At 45.2% G+C, this 9679-nt stretch overlaps 1 protein-coding gene across 2 annotated transcripts; it reads right to left on the bottom strand.

Annotated features, from left to right (window-relative positions):
* Positions 1-818: 818 nt before the first annotated feature.
* Positions 819-8940, bottom strand: iqub (IQ motif and ubiquitin domain containing). Of its 2 annotated transcripts, none has more exons than XM_080861616.1 (12): positions 8629-8760; positions 8284-8418; positions 7449-7616; positions 6982-7157; positions 6167-6322; positions 5437-5647; positions 5176-5351; positions 3718-3888; positions 2538-2714; positions 2206-2454; positions 1935-2120; positions 819-1095 (listed from the first exon to the last, which is right to left on the bottom strand). In XM_080861616.1, exons 2-12 carry the CDS (start codon positions 8384-8386, stop codon positions 901-903), a joined length of 1968 nt encoding a protein of 655 aa, XP_080717742.1. In that variant the 5' UTR covers positions 8387-8418; positions 8629-8760; the 3' UTR covers positions 819-900. The 2 variants fall into 2 exon arrangements, with proteins under 2 accessions (XP_080717742.1, XP_080717741.1); XM_080861615.1 differs by having other exon boundaries at positions 820-1095; positions 8639-8940.
* Positions 8941-9679: the final 739 nt, after the last annotated feature.

The following is a 9679-nucleotide window of genomic DNA, read 5'->3' as shown; positions in this document are numbered from 1 at the left end:
TCAATTTACATTAAAGATGTTAATGCTGTTTAAATTCACTTTGAATTTAGCTGTTTATAACAGGTTGATAGTGTCCAGGGGTCGCAAATCAGCGACAGCTTGTGTAACATCTGTTTCTGCTCCTGGACCTGGGGGAGGATGGATGATTGTAGCTGCTCGATACTCGAGTATTCTTTATGGTTTCTTTTGCTTTATGAGGCTCCAGATGTTCTCAGCTAGTAAAACGTCTGGACTGCAGGCTGGCCAGTTCAGCACATGGACTCTACAAGTACGCTGCTGGTTCCACTGAGGCACCACCATTATCTGAGATGCAGGTGTTTGAACTCTGCGCTGATAATGAGCGGGTTGCCCCCCCCCTTTAGTCTAATAACACATCCACAGTTGCCAAAAAAAAGTTCAAATTTGAAACAATGGTCCAGAGAAGATTGCTTTGCATGATGGAGCTTTAACCTGCATTTGGACACACAATCTGTAACTGTGAACAGTTTTTAATTTGTTAAAATCTAAAACCAGTCTGTCCTATATCCCGTCTCTGCTGGGATTCTGTTCTGCCGTCACTGGTAAGTGTGAGTATCATCATCTAGAAACTGAATGTCTTCTTATGGCAACTTGCGCTGATACTGAATAAGGCCCCACAGTTCACCCTGCATACCAGGCCAAACATCAAGCTATGAATATAAAAGCTTGTTAAGCACATGACTTTTCATAAAGCTGAACATCTTGGCAAACTCAAAACATCCTTGAGATGTTTGTATGAGACATTTTAAGATGAGCCTCTACCTTAAAAGTCAAATCAGAGAAATAAATGTACAAAAGTCAGAACCAACATAAGCTTTACTGTAGACTTCAAATGAAAGTTACAAGAAATATGAGGCAGAAGAAATAAAACTGCACAGAGTGTTAATGATCTGAGGTCTGAGTGTCTCTGGTATGCTTGATTATTGCCATGGTAATGGGCTTGGAGACAAGTTGGTTGCCAAGGACAGCAGCAGGGTGAGTATCCAGCTGCTCGGACATAACGGGAACCTGGCTGAAGTGGCGTCGAGCTTGTGCGTGTTTGCGTTCGATCTCGTGGATTAACGTTGTGTCGTATGTCTGAACACACAAACACACACAGGCTTAGAGAATTCATCAAGGGTCCCTGCTGCACAAAGTGCTTAACAATGTAAAATGCCACCAAAACAAATAAAATGTAAAACAATCAAATGTACATCGGAAAGTATTAGAAAATGCGCAGAGTGCCTTCAATTACAGTGTAAATATGTAAGCTTTGTACAAAGCTAAGAACAACATTGGAGCCAGAAACATGAGCAGGTGCTGCGCCAAAAACCATCCGTAACGGAACGAGTCAACAGCTCTGGTCTGATGGCTTCAGGCTCTGGATACATGTCAAACCGCAAAACGTGTAATAGGCACGCCGTCCATCGTGTCCATTTCACACTTTACCTCTCCAAAACATGAAATGGACACGTATGCAGAAGTTGCATTACCAGCAGGGCGAGATAATATATAATATATTTAAAGCCAAGAAGTCGGTAATGAGCAAAAAGTGCCAATAAGTACATTCCAAGGTCCTAAATCGTCAGAATCGATTAAGCTAGGGACTAATATGTATTTACATGTAAATGTGTTGCTGTCTGTTTAAATTTTCATGTTGGCTGGAAATAAAATATCTCCCTCTGTTGCTGTTACTGCAACTTGCTGTAACTTCTGCATGCGTGAACACTTCACGTTTTGGACGGGCAAAGCGTGAAATGTAGGCGGTGGACTGGACGTGGTATGCAGGTACCTGTTCACAGAGATTAGCATTAAGGAGGTCGATTCAGAAGTGAAACAGAGTCAGAGTTCCTTCTAGTGGAAGCTGAGAGGGGCTGTCCTAATACGGACTTTCTCTCAACAAAAGATAAATTGATATTGTTCAGACATGTACAGACCGTGTGGACGTCCTCCACCTCTAAGTGAGCTGAGGTCTCTTCTTTGGACAGCAGAATGCAGTTCCAGGGGCTCCAGTCCTTCTGACGATCCCACCGAACAAACGCCAGGTTGTAGAGATCGATGTTGGCGCTGAGGGCCGACCGGGACGCCCACACTGCTTCCACCAAGTACTGCATGTCTTGCACCTGAAACGATGAAGATGGCAGACTTCTGTAGACAAAAGAGTGAAATCAGTGGAGCTGTTCATTATACACAATGAAAGCAGTTCACCTTCAGCAGGAAGGGGATCTTAGCTTCTGCGTTGAGCCTCTGCTCGTCGGCTCTCAGCCTCATCAGGATGCTTTTGTAAAAGGTGAAGTCATGGCGAGATCTGGCTATGTTGTTGAGTCTGGCGCACTGGCGGCACTGGCGGTTCGGACTGCCGCTGGCCGACATAATGAAGTCCGTGAGGCGCAGGTAACGATGACAGTATTGGCAGAGTATCATGTCATTCTTCAGCTGGGAAGGATTCTGGGGAACCTGGGGCAGATTTTTAATTTTACATATGAAATCATATTTGAGATTGTGCCAAACACGTGAGATGAGGAGGGATGGTCGCTCACCTTCAGCAGCTTGGCCACCTCAGGGTTGAAAGCTGGAGTTTTGATGTACTGAAGTAACAGAGTACAGATCCTCTTCCTCAGGCCCTCCAACTTGGCTGATTTGACCCCTCGAGTCATCAGGTCTACCTCCCTGTCAACCAAATCCACGATGTCCCGGGTCAGCGCACACTCCTGCTCCTGTCCAATGAGCATGGAAGAAAGAAAATTTCAGCGCAACCGCACTGCTCATGTAAAACAGATATTTACAGTATTTTGATGTACGTACGTATCTCCAGGTCAGTAAAGTTGATGTGTCAAATTATGAACAAGGCAACACAAAGCACAGACTTTTATTCTGAAGGGCACTACTTGTCTGAGCTTCATATCGTGAGCTTCATATATTTGGCATTTTAATAATAATAATGGATTGGATTTATATAGGGCTTTTCAAGGCACCCAAAAGCACTTTACAACGCCACTCTCGCATTCACACACTGGTGGAGGCAGCTACAGTTGTAGCCACAGCTGCCCTGGGGCAGACTGACAGAAGCGAGGCTGCCATATCGCACCATCACCAGTAGGCGGTAGGGGAAAGTGTCTTACCCAAGGACACAGCGACCAGGACAGAGAGCCCGGGGATCGAACTGGCGACCTTCCGGTTACAGATACGCTTCCCAACCCCCTGAGCCACGGTCGCCCCGGGATTTTGGTGACAGTAAATAGTTTTCTGTTGAATGTGTACACTTCTGTAATAGTCAATGTTTTGGTTATGAAAAGGTTGTTTTATTCTAAAAATAACACTTTTGACCAAGAAGTGAAACTCATGAGATTCAGAGTGACACAGTGAAACATTCAAAGGGGAAAAAACTGAAGCTCCCAGAGGAATGAACCCAGTAACCTCTCACCGTGCAGGCAGTGGTCCTAACCACTGAGCCTCAGGACTCATTTATGCTATGAACCGTGCGCGATTCACTTCCACTTATCTTTGATAAAAACGTAACAGCATGAGCAGCTGACCAACTGCTACAAGGCTGAAATGTTGTGTCTCAGTCTGACCTGTTTGTGCTCAGCGAGTCCCTGCTTTCCTGTCCCCTCCCCATGACTACGTTACTGAATAAGGCAAAAGGCCCCAAAATAATATAAATAATAACAGGACGACATCAGAGTACTGTTAGCTGTGAAAGAACTGTGTGTGTTTTACCTTGACAGTGTGTTTCAGTGTCATGAGGAAGTGGAGCCTCTGCTCCTGGCTGACGGTGGTCAGGCTGATGCTGTTGTACAGATCTCGCAGCTCTCGGGCTCTGATGGTGTTCTGAGTTTCAATCTCAATCAGACGACCGTCCGCTGCTCGCCTTTGATGAGGAGACGCAGACTGGAGCAGATACAGCACAGTGTCAGTACCTGTGAGACCGAACGCTCCTCTGAAGTTTGCTCTGAGCATCCCACAGTCACCCCAGCGTTTACGGAGAAACCAGAGACTGTATATAAAAGATGGCTGTAGCCACCAAGGTCTCACCCAAGTCCTGTTTTAAAGTTGAGTGTTTCTGTGATCACCGTGTGGGTGGGGATCTGACTCGAAACTAAGGGACCCTCTATTTTCACAAACCATCCTACTTTGGCAAAACGTCCTACCGTAAGTAGTTTATGCACATTTCTGCTGTCACAGAGTAATTCCAGCAAATTTACGCAGGTATGACGGTTTGCCACTTCACGTTGCCCATCAGAGTATGCTGTAGCCCATAATCATAAAGCCAGGACGCTTTGCCACTTCATTTTACCCGTTAAAGTATGTTTCTAGCTCATATTCACAAGGGTAGGGCAGTTCGCCACTTAATTTCGTGTTGTGCGCATGTGTAGAAACAACGGGTAGGATGGTTTGTCGGGTAGGATGGTTTGTCGGGTAGGATGGATTCCCAGAACACCCTCCACTCTTGGACAGTCACTAAGGAAAGAGTGCAAGGTCTCTCCGATTCCAACGAGGATACGTTAAATAAAGACTGATCAGGAAAGTCTTTCCTAATCAAGTGAGCCAAACGAGTCATTTCTTTAAACTCCTGCAGAACTAAACTGGTTTTTTTTACAAGCAGAGGAGTCGCCCTCTGCTGGCCATCGGAAAGAATGCAAGATCAGGTTTTCAAACTTAGAAGCTATGCCTCATAACACATGTCAGTACAGCATAAAATATTAGATCTGTGGCCAAAAATTTGCTTTACATTATGTAACGAAAGCTGAGATTCTTCCGGCACACTTTTAGATTCTGGTTGCGATTGATGATTCACAACGAACAACAAGCTTATTGTCACATTTGGTGTGAAACACCATAAGAAACCCAAACATTACTGACAGCATTAGAATCTCTTTGGAACATCGTGCTACGAAAGCATGTGATGAGAGTGCTTGTAAGTGTAGCAAGCAGCCTTGCACTGACTGAAGTGCCGTGAATAAGAATGAAACAGGCTCCACCTTGTATTAAACATCTTCTAACGAGCACCGCAACAAACTGAAGGTGCGTAAAATCCAAATCAAATTAAGATGATGTGACTACACACTTAACCATGGTTCTCTTTTTGTGTTTAATGATGACTTTCATTTGCATATAAAAGATAAATTATGAAATTGGGTTGAGAGCTGGAGTAGAGTAGGTGGAGCGACCTCTGACCTTGTCCAGGAAGTTCCTGACAGCTTTGTCGTAGTTGTCGCTGTGAACGGCGATGTGATGGCGTCCGATAGCAGCAATGAGATCCATCTCCTGGTCCAGCAGCGCGCAGAGAGCTGCTTTCCTCTCAGCTCCTCGCAGGGACGAGCTGATCCTCTGCTCCTCCTCGTTCCTCCACTCTGAGACACACAAAGTTAAATACGTAACTGCTCTGCTGCATTCACAGACATAAAGCGGGGAACTCCTCCTGCCCCTAAAGCCTACTCTCCAGAGCTTGGTACAGCAGGTTGAAGTCCTCCTGCCTCTTCGGATTCAGCCAGCGGTTTCGGCGGTCTCTCAGCTGCTCCTCTTTCTCCTCGTTCCTCCTCCTTTCCTGCATCTCCAGCCAGGCCAACCGCCGGGCTCGCTCCTTCCGCAGGTGGTCCACCGCCTGCTGGGCCAACCAGCGCCGAGCAAACGTCTGCAGACGGATCACCTGGGTGTGTGACGGGTCATATACTTAGTCCCACTAAATGTATTTTTTATATTTAGTGGGACTGAATTGACTGCGTATATGATAACTACACACACAAACTGCTCTTCATCTTCTGTGATGCAGAACGAGACTGAAGACATCGAAACCATTTCAAACACCAAAAATCTGAAAGTTCAAACACCGTGAATCCCCGAGATGAAGAAGCAGAGCAAGACTTCACTGTAACACAGAGGGCCAGCAGCCTGAAGCCTCAGAAATCTGAGCATGTGTTCCCACCATAAAGCATGCTGAGCTCTAACAGCGCAGCATTGCTGGTCACATTTCTATTCAGAAGCCAAGGCAACACTGAATCATCACTCGCACTATGAAGCTCAAATGTGTTATTTCCTAGTTTTGATATCTTCAGTTTTGTTCTACAGAGCTGGAAACAGCATGAAAGAGCAGGTGTGTCCAAACACTTGGTACAGCAGGTACTCAGAAACACTGCATTGCAACCACACACGCTCAGTGTACACTCACAGCTCTCAGCCTCCGGTCGTGGTGCTCATCAGCAGTGGTGTATGTCCCTGGAGTCACCAACCTGTCGTTCATGCAGGAGACGTAGCAGCCGATGCCAGTCATCTGGGTGGAGGCACTGACTGGACACTGCTGAGCCTGAGACTTCAGCTCTACTGTCTGAAACAGAGAAAACAAACTAAATCAGGGGCTGACTGGCTTTAAGAGCAACATCTTTAAACATGTAGACAAAGTTAATACCAAAAAATGTGAAAGTTGTGTGAGGAGCTTCCGGCCTGCAGACAGACCTCGTGACTTTGTTTTGTTTGACTCGGCTGGGTTTTGTTTCAGTGTGGTTAATGGAAGGTTTTTAATAAATAATAAGATTACTGTAATGTTAATCTCATTGACATTGGGTGTAATAGTACTCGAGTAGTAACTAAAACTGAATTCAAACTGAAATTAAGTAAGTATTGACTGTGATGGGATAAATGAAAGGAATAAGAAAAGATCCCCTGTGAGGTAAAACTGACAGAAAGCTGCAGCACTGACCATATAAAACCTCGAGTGTGGAGAGTTTAAGAGATTTTAACCAAAAAAAGTAGATGAATGTTTAAATGAGCACATCAGCTGAGCGCTGTAATCCTCAGAGGTGTTTGTCTCTGTTGGTCCAGGGAGCTCATTACACTCGCTGCTTATCTCTAGAATTACATTGTTTAATTTGAACATGAAGTCTGGGCGTCCTGTGCCGATCTTTTTCATTATTTATGTAAAGACTTATTTAGTCCCAGTTTTGACTCTGATATAAACTGTGGTGCTTTTGAAGCTGTTTTCTGTACCTGTGTGTCGCGGCTGAAGACCGCCACTCCTCTATCGGGTCTCCTCTTGGGCAGCGTCTGGACTGCGGCGTGATGGTACTCCAGCCCCGTCAGCCGATGCCTGTAGCCACCGAGGAAGGCTTTCTGATGGCGTGGGCGCTCAATCTCCACCACCACCTCCTGAAGCACCCCCCCATCTGAGAGACAATGACTGAAGGTTTTTCAAAGACGGCATATCTTTGTATGGAAATCTTTAGCTTGGCACCAGGATTAAACCAGGTCTGGCAAACTTGTTTAGCTAAAAGTCGGTTCAAATGAATGCACGTCACATTATGAGGATTCTCTCTTATCCTTATCTTTACAGTGTTATTTCCTATGGAGTCTTGTAGTTTTATATAAATCAGATGTAACTCGTGATTTCTTAGTGCTTTCATGTCTAATGGAAGCACTTTGTGTATACGGACAGGTAGCAGCTTGTGTATTCGTACCTGCTTCAACTTGGACGGTGATAACATCGGGCATGCTGTCGTGCTCTAGGGGGCGAACAGGGCGGAGTGGGTGGAAGCTTGGGTCAGTGGAGCTCATTTCCATCCGGGTGGAGCTGTGAGGCCTGACACCGAGCTCCATCAGACTCTTGTGTTCCTCCACCGCTCTGCCTAAAAACACACTGACCCGTTAATCTGTATCCACACAGGCAGCAGCTCGCAGCGACTTGGTGACCAAACATCATAGGAAATGAAAAAAACACTCCTCTCAACTTGAAGGCAAATAACTGAAGCAACTACCAGTCAGGATACTAGTGACTGTTATATGGCAGGACAGTAAAGACTTTGTAGGGTTATCTAGACAACTGACACCTATGTCCACTAGTCGTCATCTTCAAAGTGCGACTCTGTAGAAAAACTTGTGGAAGTAAGGCAAGTTTATTTATAGAGCACAATTCAACAACAAGGTGATTCAAAGTGCTTCACAGAGACATTAAAAACAAAAACAAATAAAAAGTGTGATTTAAGATTGATTAAAACAAGCAAAAGATAAAATCAGTAGTTAAATGTAAGTTTTGAAGTTTAATCTTAAAAGTGTGGATTTGGTGCTTTATTCAAATGCAGCTGAGAACAGGTGAGTCTTCAACCTGGATTTAAATAAACTGAGTGTTTCAGCTGATCTGAGGCTTTCTGGGAGTTTGTTCCAGATATAAGGAGCATAAAAGCTGAATGCAGCTGCTCCGTGTCTGGTTCTGACTCTGGGAACTGATAAAAGACCGGATCCAGATGACCTGAGGGATCTGGAAGGTTCATACTGGGTCAGGAGAAAGAAACGAACCGTCCAGAGAGATCTGAAGCACGTCTGCTGGGACTCGGAGCTCTGAGGCGAGGTGACGCTTCAGCTCGTGAATGCTGAGCTCGATAGCAAACGCCACCGTCATCACGTGGCCCTCCGGCACCAGCACCACCTTGACTGCAACCACACACAGAGACACAGAGGTGCTATCGAGTCTGGCCGTGCTCAGTCACAATCCAGACAAACAGCATTTCAGTATTTCTCCCCTCCAGTGTAATAAAACCTTTGATGTGAGTTGCGCCACACGAGTCTCTGCTGCTGTGAAAAAGGTCACATTCTCTTTATTCCTGAGTATTTATCCGAACACTGTCAGGAGCTCCAGCCCACCTGGACTCACCTGAAGCCGAGCTGCCGGACCTCACCTCCTCTCCTCCCGGCTCCCCGCCGTCCTCCTCCGCGGTGTCTCCGCCTGGCTCTGTGTTTGTTTCTTTCTGCTCTTGGTTTCCTCTTTGCGCCGACATGACAGATTTCAGTGACTGAACTAAACTACAGCTCCTGTTATGATTGAAAATGATACAAAAGCCTTTCAAACGTCAGGTTTGAAGACCGGGCGCGTTGCGCTTTTCTGTATTTAACGACATTATGTGTCAACCTGGAGCGAACTGCATTAACTGGTTTCCACGCAAAAGCAGTGTTTACATGTTGCTATAGCAACGACTAGCAGTCACTTCCTGTTGGAAGCAGAGTCAGAGGATTTTGTCCCTCTCATTGGCGCGTGTTTGGGTCAGATAAAAAAAGAGTACACCACAAACTTCACTGAAATGAAACCTCATTAAAATAAAAATCTGAAACTATTGTCTAAGAAAATGATCATTCACATCAATCACAATGACTCCTGGTTGTCAATCACAGACCACTAAAACGAATAGAATAGAATAATCTTTTAATTGTTTGGTTGTAACAGCAGGAGAACCCCCCCCCCCCCCCCGAACCAAACACATTTACAAACAAACAGCACACAGAACAGAAACAAACACAATGTATTATTTACATCATGGACAAGAGTTACCCAAAACAGAGTACTGTACAGAATCAGAATCAGAATCGTGTTTATTGGCCAAGTATATGTGCAGACACATACAGGGAATTTGGTTCCGGTAGATGGTGGCTCTCAAGCACAGCACACACACACACACACACACACACACACACACACACACACACACACACACACACACACACACACACACACACACACACACACACACACACACGTGTCTATATACACATTACACATACATACACAAAGCTGTGTAAACCAACTATAAATAACGAATCTAAACTTATATACATAAAATACAGAAATGAATGAGGTGGAATGAATACTACAAAATGTACATAAGGTGCAGTTGCAGTCTGGCAGTGGGAGCAGTGTGAC

The sequence above is a fragment of the Rhamphochromis sp. 'chilingali' genome, assembly GCF_963969265.1.
Source record: "Rhamphochromis sp. 'chilingali' genome assembly, chromosome: 16".
NCBI lineage: Eukaryota > Metazoa > Chordata > Actinopteri > Cichliformes > Cichlidae > Rhamphochromis > Rhamphochromis sp. 'chilingali'.
The sequence above is the reverse complement of the archived record's forward strand: the minus strand, read 5'-3'. Positions and strand labels throughout refer to the sequence as shown.

Excerpts from the sequence above, each read along its gene's own strand:
- iqub (XM_080861615.1), bottom strand. The coding sequence starts at position 8,762 with ATGTCGGCGCAAAGAGGAAACCAAGAGCAGAAAGAAACAAACACAGAG. Across the intron at positions 3,889-5,175 it reads TCAGGAACTTCCTGGACAAG|TCTGCGTCTCCTCATCAAAG; the intron begins GTCAGAGGTCGC and ends TATCTGCTCCAG. Across the intron at positions 2,455-2,537 it reads AGGTGGCCAAGCTGCTGAAG|GTTCCCCAGAATCCTTCCCA; the intron begins GTGAGCGACCAT and ends AATCTGCCCCAG.